At 47.0% G+C, this 18,270-nt stretch overlaps 1 protein-coding gene across 1 annotated transcript in view; it reads left to right on the forward strand.

Annotated features, from left to right (window-relative positions):
- Nucleotides 1–18,270, forward strand: part of LOC311118601 (netrin receptor UNC5A-like) — a gene marked incomplete at both ends in the record, with an annotated part of 66,137 nt that overhangs the window by 37,516 nt on the left and 10,351 nt on the right. Inside the window, one exon of the mRNA XM_084193391.1 lies at nt 7,556–7,720. Within this exon, the coding sequence (XP_084049517.1) occupies nt 7,556–7,720 (165 nt within the window). The remainder of the gene's footprint in view (nt 1–7,555; nt 7,721–18,270) is intronic.

The raw sequence follows: 18,270 nt of genomic DNA on the forward strand, positions 1-18,270 counted from the left end.
ACCAGGGGAAGACAGAGCTTGATTTAATATATAGAAAAGAAACACACTGTGTGTGTGTGTCTGTGTGTGCAGCACAATCCATATGTCTATTGTCTCTAGGCTTAATTAAACATCCTTCTTTAACCTGTAACCTCCCCTTCATCTGCACTGATTGAAGTGGATTTAACAAGTCAATAATCATAGCTTTCACCTGGTCAGTCTATGTCATGGAAAGAGCAGGTGTTCTTAATGTTTTGTACACTCAGTGTAGCGCAATACTAGGCCCTGGTCAAAAGTAGTGAACTATATACAGAATTGATTCCCAGTGTGCCTGCTTGACCTCCACCCAGTCCAAGGCAGGTTATCCAAGTCTTCATAACATCACTCTATCCTCCTGTGTTGTTGGGGAGTAGTATCCCAACTAGTAATTGAACTACATGTTACAGTAGGTTGGTGGTAGTTGAACTACATTCTAATCTAGGTGGTGTTTTCACTAGTTCATTACTTTGTTACCATGTAGCGGTGTAGCTAACTACTGGAACTACACACTACTGTTTTACCATGTAGCGGTGTAGCTAACTACTGGAACTACACACTACTGTTTTACCATGTAGCGGTGTAGCTAACTACTGGAACTACACACTACTGTTTTACCATGTAGCGGTGTAGCTAACTACTGGAACTACACACTACTGTTTTACCATGTAGCGGTGTAGCTAACTACTGGAACTACACACTACTGTTTTACCATGTAGCGGTGTAGCTAACTACTGGAACTACACACTACTGTTTCACCATGTAGCGGTGTAGCTAACTACTGGAACTACACACTACTGTTTTACCATGTAGCGGTGTAGCTAACTACTGGAACTACACACTACTGTTTTACCATGTAGCGGTGTAGCTAACTACTGGAACTACACACTACTGTTTTACCATGTAGCGGTGTAGCTAACTACTGGAACTACACACTACTGTTTTACCATGTAGCGGTGTAGCTAACTACTGGAACTACACACTACTGTTTTACCATGTAGCGGTGTAGCTAACTACTGGAACTACACACTACTGTTTTACCATGTAGCGGTGTAGCTAACTACTGGAACTACACACTACTGTTTTACCATGTAGCGGTGTAGCTAACTACTGGAACTACACACTACTGTTTTACCATGTAGCGGTGTAGCTAACTACTGGAACTACACACTACTGTTTTACCATGTAGCGGTGTAGCTAACTACTGGAACTACACACTACTGTTTTACCATGTAGCGGTGTAGCTAACTACTGGAACTACACACTACTGTTTTCACCATGTAGCGGTGTAGCTAACTACTGGAACTACACACTACTGTTTTACCATGTAGCGGTGTAGCTAACTACTAGAACTACACACTACTGTTTTACCATGTAGCGGTGTAGCTAACTACTGGAACTACACACTACTGTTTTACCATGTAGCGGTGTAGCTAACTACTGGAACTACACACTACTGTTTTACCATGTAGCGGTGTAGCTAACTACTGGAACTACACACTACTGTTTTACCATGTAGCGGTGTAGCTAACTACTGGAACTACACACTACTGTTTTACCATGTAGCGGTGTAGCTAACTACTGGAACTACACACTACTGTTTTACCATGTAGCGGTGTAGCTAACTACTGGAACTACACACTACTGTTTTACCATGTAGCGGTGTAGCTAACTACTGGAACTACACACTACTGTTTTACCATGTAGCGGTGTAGCTAACTACTGGAACTACACACTACTGTTTTACCATGTAGCGGTGTAGCTAACTACTGGAACTACACACTACTGTTTTCACCATGTAGCGGTGTAGCTAACTACTGGAACTACACACTACTGTTTTACCATGTAGCGGTGTAGCTAACTACTGGAACTACACACTACTGTTTTACCATGTAGCGGTGTAGCTAACTACTGGAACTACACACTACTGTTTTACCATGTAGCGGTGTAGCTAACTACTGGAACTACACACTACTGTTTTACCATGTAGCGGTGTAGCTAACTACTGGAACTACACACTACTGTTTTACCATGTAGCGGTGTAGCTAACTACTGGAACTACACACTACTGTTTTACCATGTAGCGGTGTAGCTAACTACTGGAACTACACACTACTGTTTTACCATGTAGCGGTGTAGCTAACTACTGGAACTACACACTACTGTTTTACCATGTAGCGGTGTAGCTAACTACTGGAACTACACACTACTGTTTTACCATGTAGCGGTGTAGCTAACTACTGGAACTACACACTACTGTTTTACCATGTAGCGGTGTAGCTAACTACTGGAACTACACACTACTGTTTTACCATGTAGCGGTGTAGCTAACTACTGGAACTACACACTACTGTTTTACCATGTAGCGGTGTAGCTAACTACTGGAACTACACACTACTGTTTTTACCATGTAGCGGTGTAGCTAACTACTGGAACTACACACTACTGTTTTACCATGTAGCGGTGCAGCTAACTACTGGAACTACACACTACTGTTTTACCATGTAGCGGTGTAGCTAACTACTGGAACTACACACTACTGTTTTACCATGTAGCGGTGTAGCTAACTACTGGAACTACACACTACTGTTTTACCATGTAGCGGTGCAGCTAACTACTGGAACTACACACTACTGTTTTACCATGTAGCGGTGTAGCTAACTACTGGAACTACACACTACTGTTTTACCATGTAGCGGTGCAGCTAACTACTGGAACTACACACTACTGTTTTACCATGTAGCGGTGTAGCTAACTACTGGAACTACACACTACTGTTTTACCATGTAGCGGTGTAGCTAACTACTGGAACTACACACTACTGTTTTACCATGTAGCGGTGTAGCTAACTACTGGAACTACACACTACTGTTTTACCATGTAGCGGTGCAGCTAACTACTGGAACTACACACTACTGTTTTACCATGTAGCGGTGTAGCTAACTACTGGAACTACACACTACTGTTTTACCATGTAGCGGTGTAGCTAACTACTGGAACTACACACTACTGTTTTACCATGTAGCGGTGTAGCTAACTACTGGAACTACACACTACTGTTTTACCATGTAGCGGTGTAGCTAACTACTTGAACTACACACTACTGTTTTACCATGTAGCGGTGTAGCTAACTACTGGAACTACACACTACTGTTTTACCATGTAGCGGTGTAGCTAACTACTGGAACTACACACTACTGTTTTACCATGTAGCGGTGTAGCTAACTACTGGAACTACACACTACTGTTTTACCATGTAGCGGTGTAGCTAACTACTGGAACTACACACTACTGTTTTACCATGTAGCGGTGCAGCTAACTACTGGAACTACACACTACTGTTTTACCATGTAGCGGTGTAGCTAACTACTGGAACTACACACTACTGTTTTACCATGTAGCGGTGCAGGTAACTACTGGAACTACACACTACTCTTTAAGTAGGCAATACTTTCCTTTCTTTTTCTGCATCAGACCTGCATAATTCTCATTTGAAACACAGTTTTTGTGTTTAATAGGCTAAATTACACATTCTGTTAACATGTGACCCCAAAGTGTTCTATTCTTGCAATTTGTAGTCTAGAATATTTCAGATTTACATCAGACATTTTTATAGAAGTAGTTTGGATGTAGTTAACTACTTTTTCAAAGTAACTCTACAGACCTCCTATCACCGTGCTAACTCTACAGACCTCCTATCACCGTGCTAACTCTACAGACCTCCTATCACCGTGCTAACTCTACAGACCTCTTATCACCGTGCTAACTCTACAGACCTATCACCGTGCTAACTCTACAGACCTCCTATCACCGTGCTAACTCTACACGCCTCCTATCACCGTGCTAACTCTACAGACCTCCTATCACCGTGCTAACTCTACAGACCTCCTATCACCGTGCTAACTCTACAGACCTCCTATCACCGTGCTAACTCTACAGACCTCCTATCACCGTGCTAACTCTACAGACCTATCACCGTGCTAACTCTACAGACCTCCTATCACCGTGCTAACTCTACACGCCTCCTATCACCGTGCTAACTCTACAGACCTCCTATCACCGTGCTAACTCTACAGACCTCCTATCACCGTGCTAACTCTACAGACCTCCTATCACCGTGCTAACTCTACAGACCTATCACCGTGCTAACTCTACAGACCTCCTATCACCGTGCTAACTCGACAGACCTCCTATCACCGTGCTAACTCTACAGACCTCCTATCACCGTGCTAACTCTACACGCCTCCTATCACCGTGCTAACTCTACAGACCTCCTATCACCGTGCTAACTCTACAGACCTCCTATCACCGTGCTAACTCTACAGACCTCCTATCACCGTGCTAACTCTACACGCCTCCTATCACCGTGCTAACTCTACAGACCTATCACCGTGCTAACTCTACAGACCTCCTATCACCGTGCTAACTCTACAGACCTCCTATCACCGTGCTAACTCTACAGACCTCCTATCACCGTGCTAACTCTACAGACCTCCTATCACCGTGCTAACTCTACAGACCTCCTATCACCGTGCTAACTCTACAGACCTCCTATCACCGTGCTAACTCTACAGACCTCCTATCACCGTGCTAACTCTACAGACCTCCTATCACCGTGCTAACTCTACAGACCTCCTAACACCGTGCTAACTCTACAGACCTCCTATCACCGTGCTAACTCTACAGACCTCCTATCACCGTGCTAACTCTACAGACCTCCTAACACTGTGCTAACTCTACAGACCTCCTATCACCGTGCTAACTCTACAGACCTCCTATCACCGTGCTAACTCGACAGACCTATCACCGTGCTAACTCTACAGACCTCCTATCACCGTGCTAACTCTACAGACCTCCTATCACCGTGCTAACTCTACAGACCTCCTATCACCGTGCTAACTCTACAGACCTCCTATCACCGTGCTAACTCTACAGACCTCCTATCACCGTGCTAACTCTACAGACCTCCTATCACCGTGCTAACTCTACAGACCTCCTATCACCGTGCTAACTCTACAGACCTCCTATCCCCGTGCTAACTCTACAGACCTCCTATCACCGTGCTAACTCTACACACCTCCTATCACCGTGCTAACTCTACAGACCTCCTATCACCGTGCTAACTCTACAGACCTCCTATCACCGTGCTAACTCTACAGACCTCCTATCACCGTGCTAACTCTACAGACCTCCTAACACTGTGCTAACTCTACAGACCTCCTATCACCGTGCTAACTCTACAGACCTCCTATCACCGTGCTAACTCTACACACCTCCTATCACCGTGCTAACTCTACAGACCTCCTATCACCGTGCTAACTCTACACGTCTCCTATCACCGTGCTAACTCTACAGACCTCCTATCACCGTGCTAACTCTACACGCCTCCTATCACTGTGCTAACTCTACAGACCTCCTATCACCGTGCTAACTCTACAGACCTCCTATCACCGTGCTAACTCTACAGACCTCCTATCACCGTGCTAACTCTACAGACCTCCTATCACCGTGCTAACTCTACAGACCTCCTAACACCGTGCTAACTCTACAGACCTCCTATCACCGTGCTAACTCGACAGACCTCCTATCACCGTGCTAACTCTACAGACCTCCTAACACTGTGCTAACTCTACAGACCTCCTATCACCGTGCTAACTCTACAGACCTCCTATCACCGTGCTAACTCTACAGACCTCCTATCACCGTGCTAACTCTACAGACCTCCTATCACCGTGCTAACTCGACAGACCTCCTATCACCGTGCTAACTCTACAGACCTCCTATCACCGTGCTAACTCTACAGACCTCCTATCACCGTGCTAACTCTACAGACCTCCTATCACCGTGCTAACTCTACAGACCTCCTATCACCGTGCTAACTCTACAGACCTCATATCACCGTGCTAACTCTACAGACCTCCTATCACCGTGCTAACTCTACAGACCTCCTATCACCGTGCTAACTCTACAGACCTCCTATCACCGTGCTAACTCTACAGACCTATCACCGTGCTAACTCTACAGACCTCCTATCCCCGTGCTAACTCTACAGACCTCCTATCACCGTGCTAACTCTACACACCTCCTATCACCGTGCTAACTCTACAGACCTCCTATCACCGTGCTAACTCTACAGACCTCCTATCACCGTGCTAACTCTACAGACCTCCTATCACCGTGCTAACTCTACAGACCTCCTAACACTGTGCTAACTCTACAGACCTCCTATCACCGTGCTAACTCTACAGACCTCCTATCACCGTGCTAACTCTACACACCTCCTATCACCGTGCTAACTCTACAGACCTCCTATCACCGTGCTAACTCTACACGTCTCCTATCACCGTGCTAACTCTACAGACCTCCTATCACCGTGCTAACTCTACACGCCTCCTATCACTGTGCTAACTCTACAGACCTCCTATCACCGTGCTAACTCTACAGACCTCCTATCACCGTGCTAACTCTACAGACCTCCTATCACCGTGCTAACTCTACACACCTCCTATCACCGTGCTAACTCTACAGACCTCCTAACCATAACCTTTATGTTTTATAAACATATACTCTGACCTCGGCAGGTCAAACGCATACAGGCGCACACACACACACGCACACACACACACACACACACAGACACACACACACACACACACACACACAGACACACACACACACACACACACACACACACACACACACACACAGACACACACACATTCTCTTCCTTTTCCCCAACACTGTGCCAATGGAGGACCAAACCCCTGCTGACCATGATGCGTTTGTGCTCATTAATCCTGAAGTCTCTACAGAGCAGAGGGTACAACCTCAGAATGAGTATGTTGGGGAGAAGGAAGCCATGTGTGTGTTTGAGTTTGTGAGTATGCATGTGTGTCCGTGTGCATTCACGTGTGTGTGTGGGTGCGAGTGTGTGTGGTGTGTGTGTGTGTGTGTGTGTGAACCCAGCAGTTTCCCCAGAGAGCTCATTACTGCTCATGTTCTTATTAGCCTGCCGCTAACCGTCTAGATCCTGACTCTGGGCCTGGCACCCTGTCAGCCTGGAGTGTGTGTCTGTTACTCATAGCTTGGCCTCCAGTCGTGTGGTGAATCACCCTAACCTCACCGTAAAACGGCCTCCCTCTAGGTGAAAACGTATGCACTCACTAACTGTAAGTCGCTCTGGATAAGAGCGTCTGCTAAATGACTAAAAATGACTAAAATGTAAATGTAAATGTGCTGCGTAGGACATTTTCTACGGCGTTGCACCCTGAGCCCCTAACAACTAACTAACCATCACCATAACCATAACCCTGGCCTTGTTTCATGTTATGGTAACAGTGGTGGATCACAGTATATATCATAGGCTGTGTACTTTTATATGTGCTCTATGATCGCATGGTAGCTGACCTGCCAGTGACCTTAGCCCAGAGTGCTAGCATTCATCTCTTTTATAGGTGCTGTATATTTGTAAAGTATATAGTCTGTGCATATGTATGTCCGCTTATGCATGCGTGGTCTCTCTCTCTGTCCCTGTGTTCAGTAGATGGAGGTTGGAGTGAGTGGTCTAACTGGTCTGCGTGCGGAGCGGACTGTTCCACGTGGCGCAGTAGAGAGTGTACCCAGCCCTCGCCTGGCACCGGGGGCAAAGACTGCCAGGGCATCGACCTCCAGTCACTCAACTGTACCAGTCAACAATGTCTACAGAGTGAGTGTGAACCATATTATCTCCTGCGCGCACACACACACACACACACACACACACACACACACACACACACACACACACACACACTATCTCTCAGTCTACCTTTTTAAATTTCCTTTCCTGTTTTAATAGAGTGCATAAACAATGCGTATATAAAATAGGAATCACTGTGAGGTAACCAAAATAAGGTTGAATGAGAGAAATAAGGTGAAATAATTAAATGAACACACTGTGGTTGGGTGTGTGTGGTTGGGTGTGTGTGGTGTGTGTGGGTGTGTGTGGTTGGGTGTGTGTGGTTGGGTGTGTGTGGTTGGGTGTGTGTGGTTGGGTGTGTGTGTGTGTGTGTGTGTGTGATGTTATATTGTAGAACAGCCATGTCTGATGTCTGGGTCGTTAATTAATCTGAAGTAATGTATGGTAATGACTCCATATTGTTGAGGATTAGCAGAGATGAGCCTCGTCCAAGGGCCACACACACACAGTCGGCCATGGGCTGCAGGCAGATTTACATTTACGTCATTTAGCAGACGCTCTTATCCAGAGCCACTTACTAATTGGTGCATTCAACTTATGATAGCCAGTGGGACAACCACTCTTTTTAATTTATTTTTATGGGGGGTTTGGGGTGGGGGAGGGGGGGGGGGGGGTTAGAAGGATTACATTTATACTATTCCAGGTATTCCTTAAAGAGGTAGGGTTTCAAGTGTCTCCGGAAGGTGGTCAGTGACTCTGCTGTCCTGGCGTTGTGGGGGAGCTTGTTCCACCATTGGGGTGCCAGAGCAGCGAATAGCTTTGACTGGGCTGAGCGGGAACTGTGCTTCCATAGAGGTAGGGGGGCTAGCAGGCCAGAGGTGGATGAACGTAGTGCCCTCGCTTGGGTGTAGGGTCTGATCAGAGCCTGAAGGTAAGGAGGTGCCATTCCCCTCGCAGCTCCATAGGCAAGCACCATGGTCTTGTAACAGATGCGAGCTTCAACTGGAAGCCAGTGGAGTGTGCGGAGGAGCGGGGTGATGTGAGAGAACTTGGGAAGGTTGAACACCAGATGGGCTGCAGCGTTCTGGATGAGTTGTAGGGGTTTAATGGCACAGGCAGGGAGCCCAGCCAACAGCGAGTTGCAGTAATCCAAACGGGAGATGACAAGTGCCTGGATTAGGACCTATGCCGCTTTCTGTGTAAGGTAGGGTTGTACTCTGCGAATGTTGTAGAGCATGAACCTGCAGGATCGGGTCACCGCTTTGATGTTAGTGGAGAATGACAGGGTGTTGTCCACGCCAAGGTTCTTTGCACTCTGGGAGGAGGACACAACGGAGTTGTCAACCGTGATGGCGAGATCATGGAGTGGGCAGTCCTTCCCCGGGAGGAAGAGCAGCTCCGTCTTGCCGAGGTTCAGCTTGAGGTGGTGATCCGACATCCACACTGATATGTCTGCCAGACATGCAGAGAGGCGATTCGCCACCTGATTATCAGAAGGGGGAAAGGAGAAAATTAAGCTGGGGACTCTGGAGTTTAGCACCAATACTCGGTTACAACAAACTACCAATAGTGTGTTAACACGCTAAACAGATCATTCGTGTCCGTGTCTAACGTTGTGTAAAGTTTTGGGGTTAGTTTTGACAGTTTGAGTGAGTACGTCGTCAACTTATTCAGCCAGTTAGTTAGCTAGCTAGAATAGTTAGCATATTAGCTAGCCATTGCTCTCTGTCAACGAACCAACCCCTCCTCCCACGGTATAGAACCCCAGCGTTCAATACAGATCAAAGCAGGAACTGTTCATATCATTCCCAAATAGCACCCTATTCCCTACATATTGCACTACACAGCAAATCAAGGATAAATGAAATCGCAGTGTTAAAACATTTTGGGTTAAATTGACTCTACTGGGAGTTATCTTAACACTCAACAGAGTGATACGCTCCCTGGAGTTAGTGTTGTTGATTGCGATGGAGTACATTTAACTCCATTAAGAGTAACCAGAGACATAGAGTTATCCACAGATTTGGGAGAGGCCTCATTGTCATATTTCCCAGCATGCTCTGTTGTAGGTTGATTACTAAAATAGTCTGTTTCAATATATGTGTTTTCCCATGTAAATTTGATTGTTTTTGATCTTATGCTACACAAATGTAAGAATCTAATAACGTTGGACTGTAGATATGCTGTTTTATAAAACAGATAACAGTCATTTTTTCGTAATTTAACATGTGTTTACCTGTGGAGGTGGCGGTATTCAAATTGCAGGGGGCAGGGACACCAGACGAGGCTGCTATGGTGGTGTGACCAGGGGAGACGGAGGAGGCAGTTGGTCCAGAGGAGGCCGTGTTGGTGGTGACAGACGGGGGGGGGGGGGGGTGCATCGTGGTGGTGGTGGACAAAACCGCCGACGATGGCTTGGAGGAGCTGGTGTTTGTAACGGTGGGGTTGAGGGGCCGACGACGGTGTGGCCGGGAGAGTAGGCACGTGGCCTTCTTCTGCAGCCGGCGACTCCTACACACTGGGAGGCACTGGCAGTGGTGATGCAGCTGTCAGGAGTGGTTCCAGCAGGGGGTCCAGCAGAGGCGATGGTCTCATCCATGGCAGCCCTCTCCTGTGCCCTCTGTGTTCTGAGGGCTGCCCGACGCTCTTTCTCCTCTGCCTCGGCCCTCTCCTTCTCACCCCTCTCCTGTGCCCTCTGTGTTCTGAGGGCTGCCCGACGCTCTTTCTCCTCTGCCTCGGCCCTCTCCTTCTCGCCACTGTGGAGGTGATTTAGTCCTCCAACCGCTAGAGAGTGTCCGAAGTTAGGGGGTGTCCGAAGTTAGGGGGTGTCCGATGTTGGGGGAAATGTAGCTAGTAATAAGCAGAAAACCATACTACTGGCCAGTCAGTGTATTATATTAGTTTATGGTAATAAGCAGAAAACCATACTTTCGGCCAGTCAGCAAGTCTCCACACACTCAGTTCTGTCTGTCTCCACACACTCAGTTCTGTCTGTCTCTAGGCTGCTGGTAATGGAACACATGGCAGCCTGTCTGTCTGTCTGTCTGTCTGTCTCTAGGCTGCTGGTAATGGAACACATGGCAGCCTGTCTGTCTGTCTGTCTGTCTGTCTCTAGGCTGCTGGTAATGGAACACATGGCAGCCTGTCTGTCTGTCTGTCTGTCTGTCTGTCTCTAGGCTGCTGGTAATGGAACACATGGCAGCCTGTCTGTCTGTCTGTCTGTCTCTAGGCTGCTGGTAATGGAACACATGGCAGCCTGTCTGTCTGTCTGTCTCTAGGCTGCTGGTAATGGAACACATGGCAGCCTGTCTGTCTGTCTGTCTGTCTGTCTGTCTCTAGGCTGCTGGTAATGGAACACATGGCAGCCTGTCTGTCTGTCTGTCTGTCTCTAGGCTGCTGGTAATGGAACACATGGCAGCCTGTCTGTCTGTCTGTCTGTCTGTCTGTCTGTCTCTAGGCTGCTGGTAATGGAACACATGGTAGGCTGTCTGTCTGTCTGTCTGTCTCTAGGCTGCTGGTAATGGAACACATGGCAGCCTGTCTGTCTGTCTGTCTGTCTCTAGGCTGCTGGTAATGGAACACATGGCAGCCTGTCTGTCTGTCTGTCTGTCTCTAGGCTGCTGGTAATGGAACACATGGCAGCCTGTCTGTCTGTCTGTCTGTCTCTAGGCTGCTGGTAATGGAACACATGGCAGCCTGTCTGTCTGTCTGTCTGTCTCTAGGCTGCTGGTAATGAAACCTCGTCTGAAACACAAGGCAGCATTTTTTTTCACTCTGTAGTTTAATTTAACGTGATGATTATAGGCTTAGCCTGGACAGAGTAAACGGTACTGCTACACAGCCCTGGAGAGAGATAGGGAACAGTAAACAGTACTGCTACACAGCCCTGGAGAGAGATAGAGAACAGTAAACGGTACTGCTACACAGCCCTGGAGAGAGATAGAGAACAGTAAACGGTACTGCTACACAGCCCTGGAGAGAGAGAGAACAGTAAACGGTACTGCTACACAGCCCTGGAGAGAGATAGGGAACAGTAAACAGTACTGCTACACAGCCCTGGAGAGAGATAGAGAACAGTAAACGGTACTGCTACACAGCCCTGGAGAGAGATAGAGAACAGTACTGCTACACAGCCCTGGAGAGAGATAGAGAACAGTAAACGGTACTGCTACACAGCCCTGGAGAGAGATAGAGAACAGTACTGCTACACAGCCCTGGAGAGAGATAGAGAACAGTACTGCTACACAGCCCTGGAGAGAGATAGAGAACAGTACTGCTACACAGCCCTGGAGAGAGATAGAGAACAGTACTGCTACACAGCCCTGGAGAGAGATAGAGAACAGTACTGCTACACAGCCCTGGAGAGAGATAGAGAACAGTACTGCTACACAGCCCTGGAGAGAGATAGAGAACAGTACTGCTACACAGCCCTGGAGAGAGATAGAGAACAGTACTGCTACACAGCCCTGGAGAGAGATAGAGAACAGTACTGCTACACAGCCCTGGAGAGAGATAGAGAACAGTAAACGGTACTGCTACACAGCCCTGGAGAGAGATAGAGAACAGTAAACGGTACTGCTACACAGCCCTGGAGAGAGATAGAGAACAGTACTGCTACACAGCCCTGGAGAGAGATAGAGAACAGTAAACGGTACTGCTACACAGCCCTGGAGAGAGATAGGGAACAGTACTGCTACACAGCCCTGGAGAGAGATAGAGAACAGTAAACGGTACTGCTACACAGCCCTGGAGAGAGAGAGAACAGTAAACGGTACTGCTACACAGCCCTGGAGAGAGATAGAGAACAGTAAACGGTACTGCTACACAGCCCTGGAGAGAGATAGAGAGTCTAGCACTGTGATTGAACACATGACCCTCGGAGCAGAAGACCTTGACCTGCTAAGCTTGCGGTTTATGCTGATCTGTCGTCCCCGTCCACAGCGCCCAGGCATAACCACAAGCCTACTGGAATGTAATAGCGCTCACTGTTGCCCCCCTAGTGGCCGGTTGTGACTTTATCTCCTGACATCCAGTTTACCTGGACGGACGTCCAATTTCGCAGTGGATCTTGAGTATGGGACAGCCTCTCTGTGAAAAACGTTTAAGTGTGAACACTGAGTGTACAAAACATTAGGAACACCTTCCTGATATTGAGTTGCACCCCCCCTTTTGCCCTCGGAACAGCCTCAATTTGTCGGGGCACGGACTCTACAAGGTGGTCGAAAGCGTTCCCACAGGGATGCTTGGCCCATGTTGACTCCAATGCTTCCCACAGTTTTGTCAAGATGGCTTGATGTCCTTTGGGTGGTGGACCATTCTTGATACACACGGGAAACTGTTGAGTGTGAAAAAACCCAGCAGCGTTGCAGTTCTTGATATACTCAAACTGGTGCGCCTGGCTCCCTAGTCCTTAAATGATGACAAGCATACCCATAACATGATGCAGCCACCACTATACTTGAGAATATGTAGAGTGGAACTCAGTAATGTGTTGTGTTGGATTTGCCCACAACATAACACTTTGTATTCAGGACAAATAGTTAATTTCTTTGCCACATTCTTTGCAGTATTACTTTAGTGCCTTGTTGCAAACAGGATGCATGTTTTGGAATATTCTTATTCTGTACAGGCTTCCTTCTTTTCACTCTGTCAATTAGGTTAGTATTGTGGAGTAACTACAATGTTGTTGATCGATCCTCAGTTTTCTCCTACCACCGCCATTAAACTCTGTATCTGTTTTAAAGTCACCATTGGCCTCATGGTGAAATCCCTGAGCGGTTTCCTTCCTCTCCGGCAACTGAGTTAGGAAGGATGCCTGTATCTTTGTAGTGACTGGGTGTATTGATACACCATCCAAAGTGTAATTAATAACTTCACCATGCTCAAAGGGATAGTCAATGTCTGTTTTTTTTTTATTTCTTCCCATCTACCAATAGGTGCCCTTCTTTGCGAGGCATTGGTAAACCTCCCTGGTCTTTGTGGTTGAATCTGTTTCCGGGACATAGACATGTCTTAAATGGGCAGAAAGCTTAAATGATTGTTACTCTAACTGCAGTGTCCAATATACAGTAGCTATTACAGCTAAAAAATACCATGCTATTGTTTGAGGAGAGTGCACAACAACAAAAAACGTATCACGGCAACTGGTTTGATACATTCACCTCTGAAGGTAAATAATGTACTTACATTCAGTCTGATTTGTCATCCTGAGGGTCCCAGTGATAAAATGTTGTGTAGTTTTGTTTGAAAAATCCATTTTCATATTCAAATGTAGGAACTGGGTTCTACAGTTTGACCCCCCTGCTGTCTCTGGCTCCACCCCCACCCCCGCCCAGTCATCTAGAGGTGTGAAGGTTAGTGTCTTTTCTGTAGGGAAGCTAATGATCCATCATGTATGACATTCCTGGGAGTGTGTAAACTTTAATAGTTTATTACCATAGCATTTTTGTATGTTCTCTATAGTTATGTACTTGAAAATGTATACATTTACCAATTCGGCACATTTGGGAAAACTCCTGGCAGACTTGATACAAAATATTGTGTAGTGATGTAATTCTTCACTGGATCAGTCTGAAACTTTGCTCACACACTGCTGCCATCTGTTGGACAACATCTAAATTACACCTGGAATCCTACATCACTGTCTGGCCTTTCTCTTGCATTTCAAAGATTATGAAAAAAATGTGACATGTATTATCTTTTACCAGATCTAATGTGTTATATTCTCCTACATTAATTTCAAATTTCCACAAACTTCAAAGTGTTTCCTTTCAAATGATATCCAGAATATGCATATCCTTGCTTCAGGTCCTGAGCTACAGGCAGTTGGATTTGGGTATGTCATTTTAGGCGAAAATTGAAAAAAAGGTTTTGATCCTAATCATACAAGGAGTACCAGTACTGAGTTAATGTGCAAGGGTACGAGGTAGTTGAGGTAATGCAGTATGTACAAAAGTGACAATCAGGATAGGTAATAAAGTAGCAGCAGCGTATGTGAACAGTGTGAAAGTGTGTCTATGTGTGAGTGTGTGTGTGGCGTCAATATGCATGTGTGTGTTAGTGTGTGTGTGTGTTGGAGTGTCAGTGTAGTATGTGTGTGTGTGGGTAGAGTCTGGTGAGAGTGCATAGAGTCAGTGCAACAAAAAAAATGTAAATACAAAACAATTAACGCAAGACATTTCAGCTTTTATTTTATATTATACTGATATAAATATAAACGCAACATGTGAAGTGTTGGTCCCATGTTTCATGAGCTGAAATAAAAGATCTCAGAAATGTTTCCATACGCACAAAAAGCTTATTTATCTCAAATGTTGTGCACAAATTTGTTTACATCCCTGTTAGTGAGCATTTCTCCTTTGCCAAAATAATCTATCCACCTGACAGGTGTGGCATATCAAGAAGCTGATTAAACAGCATGATAATTACACAGGTGCACCTTGTGCTGGGGACAATAAAAGGCCAATTTAAAATGTGCAGTTTTGTCACACAACACAATGCCACAGGTGTCTGAAGTTTTGAGTGAGCGTGCAATTGCAGGAATGTCCACCAGAGCTGTTTCCAGATAATTGAATGTTCATTTCTCTACCATAATCCGCCTCCAACGTCGTTTTAGAGAATTTGGCAGTACGTTCAACCGGCCTCAGAACCAAAGACCACATGTAACCACGCCAGCCCTGGACCTCCATATCTGGCTTCTTCACCTGGGGATGGTCTGAAACAAGCCACACGGACAGCTGATGAAACTGTGGGTTTGCACAACTGAATAATTTCTGCAGAAACTGTCAGAAGCTGCCTCGGGGAAGCTCATCTGTGTGCTCGTCGTCCTCAGGGTCTTGACCTGACTGCAGTTTGGCGTCGTAACCGATTTCAGTGGGCAAATGCTCACTTTCGATGGACACTGGCACGCTGGAGAAGTGTGCTCTTCAATGGCAATTTCAATGGCAATTTGAATTCCCAGAGATACCTTGACGAGATCCTGAGGCCCATTGTCGTGCCATTGATCCACCGCCATCACCTCATGTTTCAGCATGATAATGCACGGCCCCATGTCACAAGGATCTATACACAATTCCTGGAAGCTAAAAATGTCCCAGTTCTTCCATGGCCTGCATACTCACATGTCACCCATTGAGCATGTTTGGGATGCTCTGGATTGACATGTATGACAGCGTGTTCCAGTTCCTGCCAATATCCAGCAACTTCGCACAGCCATTGAAGAGGAGTGGGACAACATTCCACCGGCCACAATCAAAAGCCTGATCAACTCTATGTGAAGGAGATGTGTCGCGCTGCATGAGGCAAATGGTGGTCACACCAGATACTGACTGGTTTTCTGATCCATGACCTTTTTCATTGCCAAAATCCTAAAGTATTCCTTTAAGAACTGCAGGGTTTTAGTAGCCATATTTCCCTATTAAGCCGTATTGATCTTGTGGGGGGAGACGAGGGCTGGCCATGGGATGATGAATGCCTTAGGGAGTGGAGGCTCAGGAGGACGCATCCCTTTAATTTATCAACATGGGAGAAGGGGAGGACGAGAGAGAGAGAGAGAGAGAGAGAGACTTTTGACCTTTCCTTAATGGTACATTCTCATTTCATTAAAACCTCGCCCAAAAAATAAATAAACAATTACCAATATCCCCTGTACTGCATACTCACCTTTTCCTCTACCCCACGATACAAAAACAACACCACACATCACAATAACCCAAACCTCACCACTTCTACAACCGTATATCCAGACCATCTTCCCCAGCTATATAGACAGCGCCCCCAACACACCATATCTCTTGAAACATCTCCACACTTTTTATCATTTTATAGAACTCAAATTCCACCCTAAGGCGCGCAGAGACCATCCCATTAAATAATAGTAAAGGGTCTGTTATCCACCCACCTTTGACCCTGTTCCTCCTTGTTAGCCAAATAGCTAACTTTGCCTGAGCAAACAGAAAATTGCCAATCAACTGTTAGTGGCCAGGGCTCCATGTAGAACCCTCCACTGGAAGTCCCCTGACCTCTTTGGTACTGGGAGTTTGTAGAGCCCCCTCCATCTAAAACCCACCATACTCTCCGCCCCACATACTCCCTGCCAGTGATGTGCCTTCACTCCTGTTAGGCTCCTAATGTTCCTTACCTTAATACAGAGGTTGTAGAGGACTTTACCTCCCACCCCTTCAAACTCCCCCAGGCTCGGAGTGTTAAAATCTCCAGACCCCCTTGCCATTCCCCAGTCTCTGCTGTCACGTGGAGTGGCGGAAACATTGGTGGCCCTTCCCCCTTTGGCCGCTCAAACACCCCCTTTACCGGCTCAGACAGTGCCTCCTGGACTTCCCCCAGGAATCTCTCCAGCAGCCTAAGAGATGTTAGTCCTGTTTGTTGTGCTAGGACTTCTGGGGTTTTCCACCCCTCCTCTCCCAGCAGTCGCAGGTCACCCAGCCTTAGTAATCCCGCTGCCATCAGTCACCTCTTCAGGGTGGCCGACTGAACCGATCTCAAAAGGATGGCTGGGTTGTGGAAGATAGGCTCCTCCCACACCCACAGCCTAGGCTCCACACCTCCTTCTCGTGTGGGCCTTAGCAGCTTCCAGGCCCTCAGCACCGCAGAGTAAAAATCAGAGAGACCTGCTGTACTCAGCCCCTCCAGCCTCATGAGGAATAGCTGCCGGTCCAACCCTAATCCGCCAGCTCTCCTCAGCAGCGCGCCTGCTGGCTCCCTCCATCCGACATCAGTATGGTACAGCAGTCTCTGAGCCGCCTTTAGTCGGAATGCAGCCACCCTGCTCTCCAGTTCCACCAGGCCCTGTCCTCCTTAATTTACGGACATATACAACACTGCCGCCCTCAGCCAGTGATGGCCCGACCAGAAAAAATCCACCAGCTTGCGTTGCAGGACAGACAGTTTATGCCACAGGGAAGATGGCACCAGGTTGTTGATTATCAGCACCCTCCCTCTATATGACACTTGGGACAGGAGCCATCTCCACCTGGCTAGTCTTGACACCACTGCCTGTGACAACTCCTCCCAGTTCTTCCTGACCCACCTCTCCAAGCCCAGGTACACCCCCAAAGTTTTCAGCCCTTCACAACCCCACTGCAAACCCCCTGTAAGCAGAGGGGCCCTATCCCCCCATGCCCCACATAACAGAGCTTTGCTCTTTCCCCAGTTTACCTTAGCTGACGAAGCTCCCTCGTACACCTTCAGACTATTCTCTAGTGCCTGCATATCCTGACCATCCCTGACCATCACAGAAACGTCATCTGCATACGCTGACACTGCTATGCCTGTCCAGCACACTCCCTGCAGGCTCCTGCGTAGCAGGCCCAAAAAAGGCTCAATGGCTAGTGTATATAACTGCCCTGATAGAGGGCATCCTTGTCTAATGCCCCGCCTCACCCAGACTGGCCTACTGAGCCCCCCTCCCACCTTGACCATACATGATGCCCCAGCATACAACATCTTCACACAGGCCAAAAACCTTTCCCCAAATCCAAACACAGACATCACATTAAACAGATACTCATGGTCCACTCTATCAAAAGCCTTCTCTTGATCTAAAGAGACCAGTCCAAAGT

Source organism: Coregonus lavaretus, assembly GCF_964263955.1.
Source record: "Coregonus lavaretus genome assembly, contig: HAP1_SCAFFOLD_2051, whole genome shotgun sequence".
NCBI lineage: Eukaryota > Metazoa > Chordata > Actinopteri > Salmoniformes > Salmonidae > Coregonus > Coregonus lavaretus.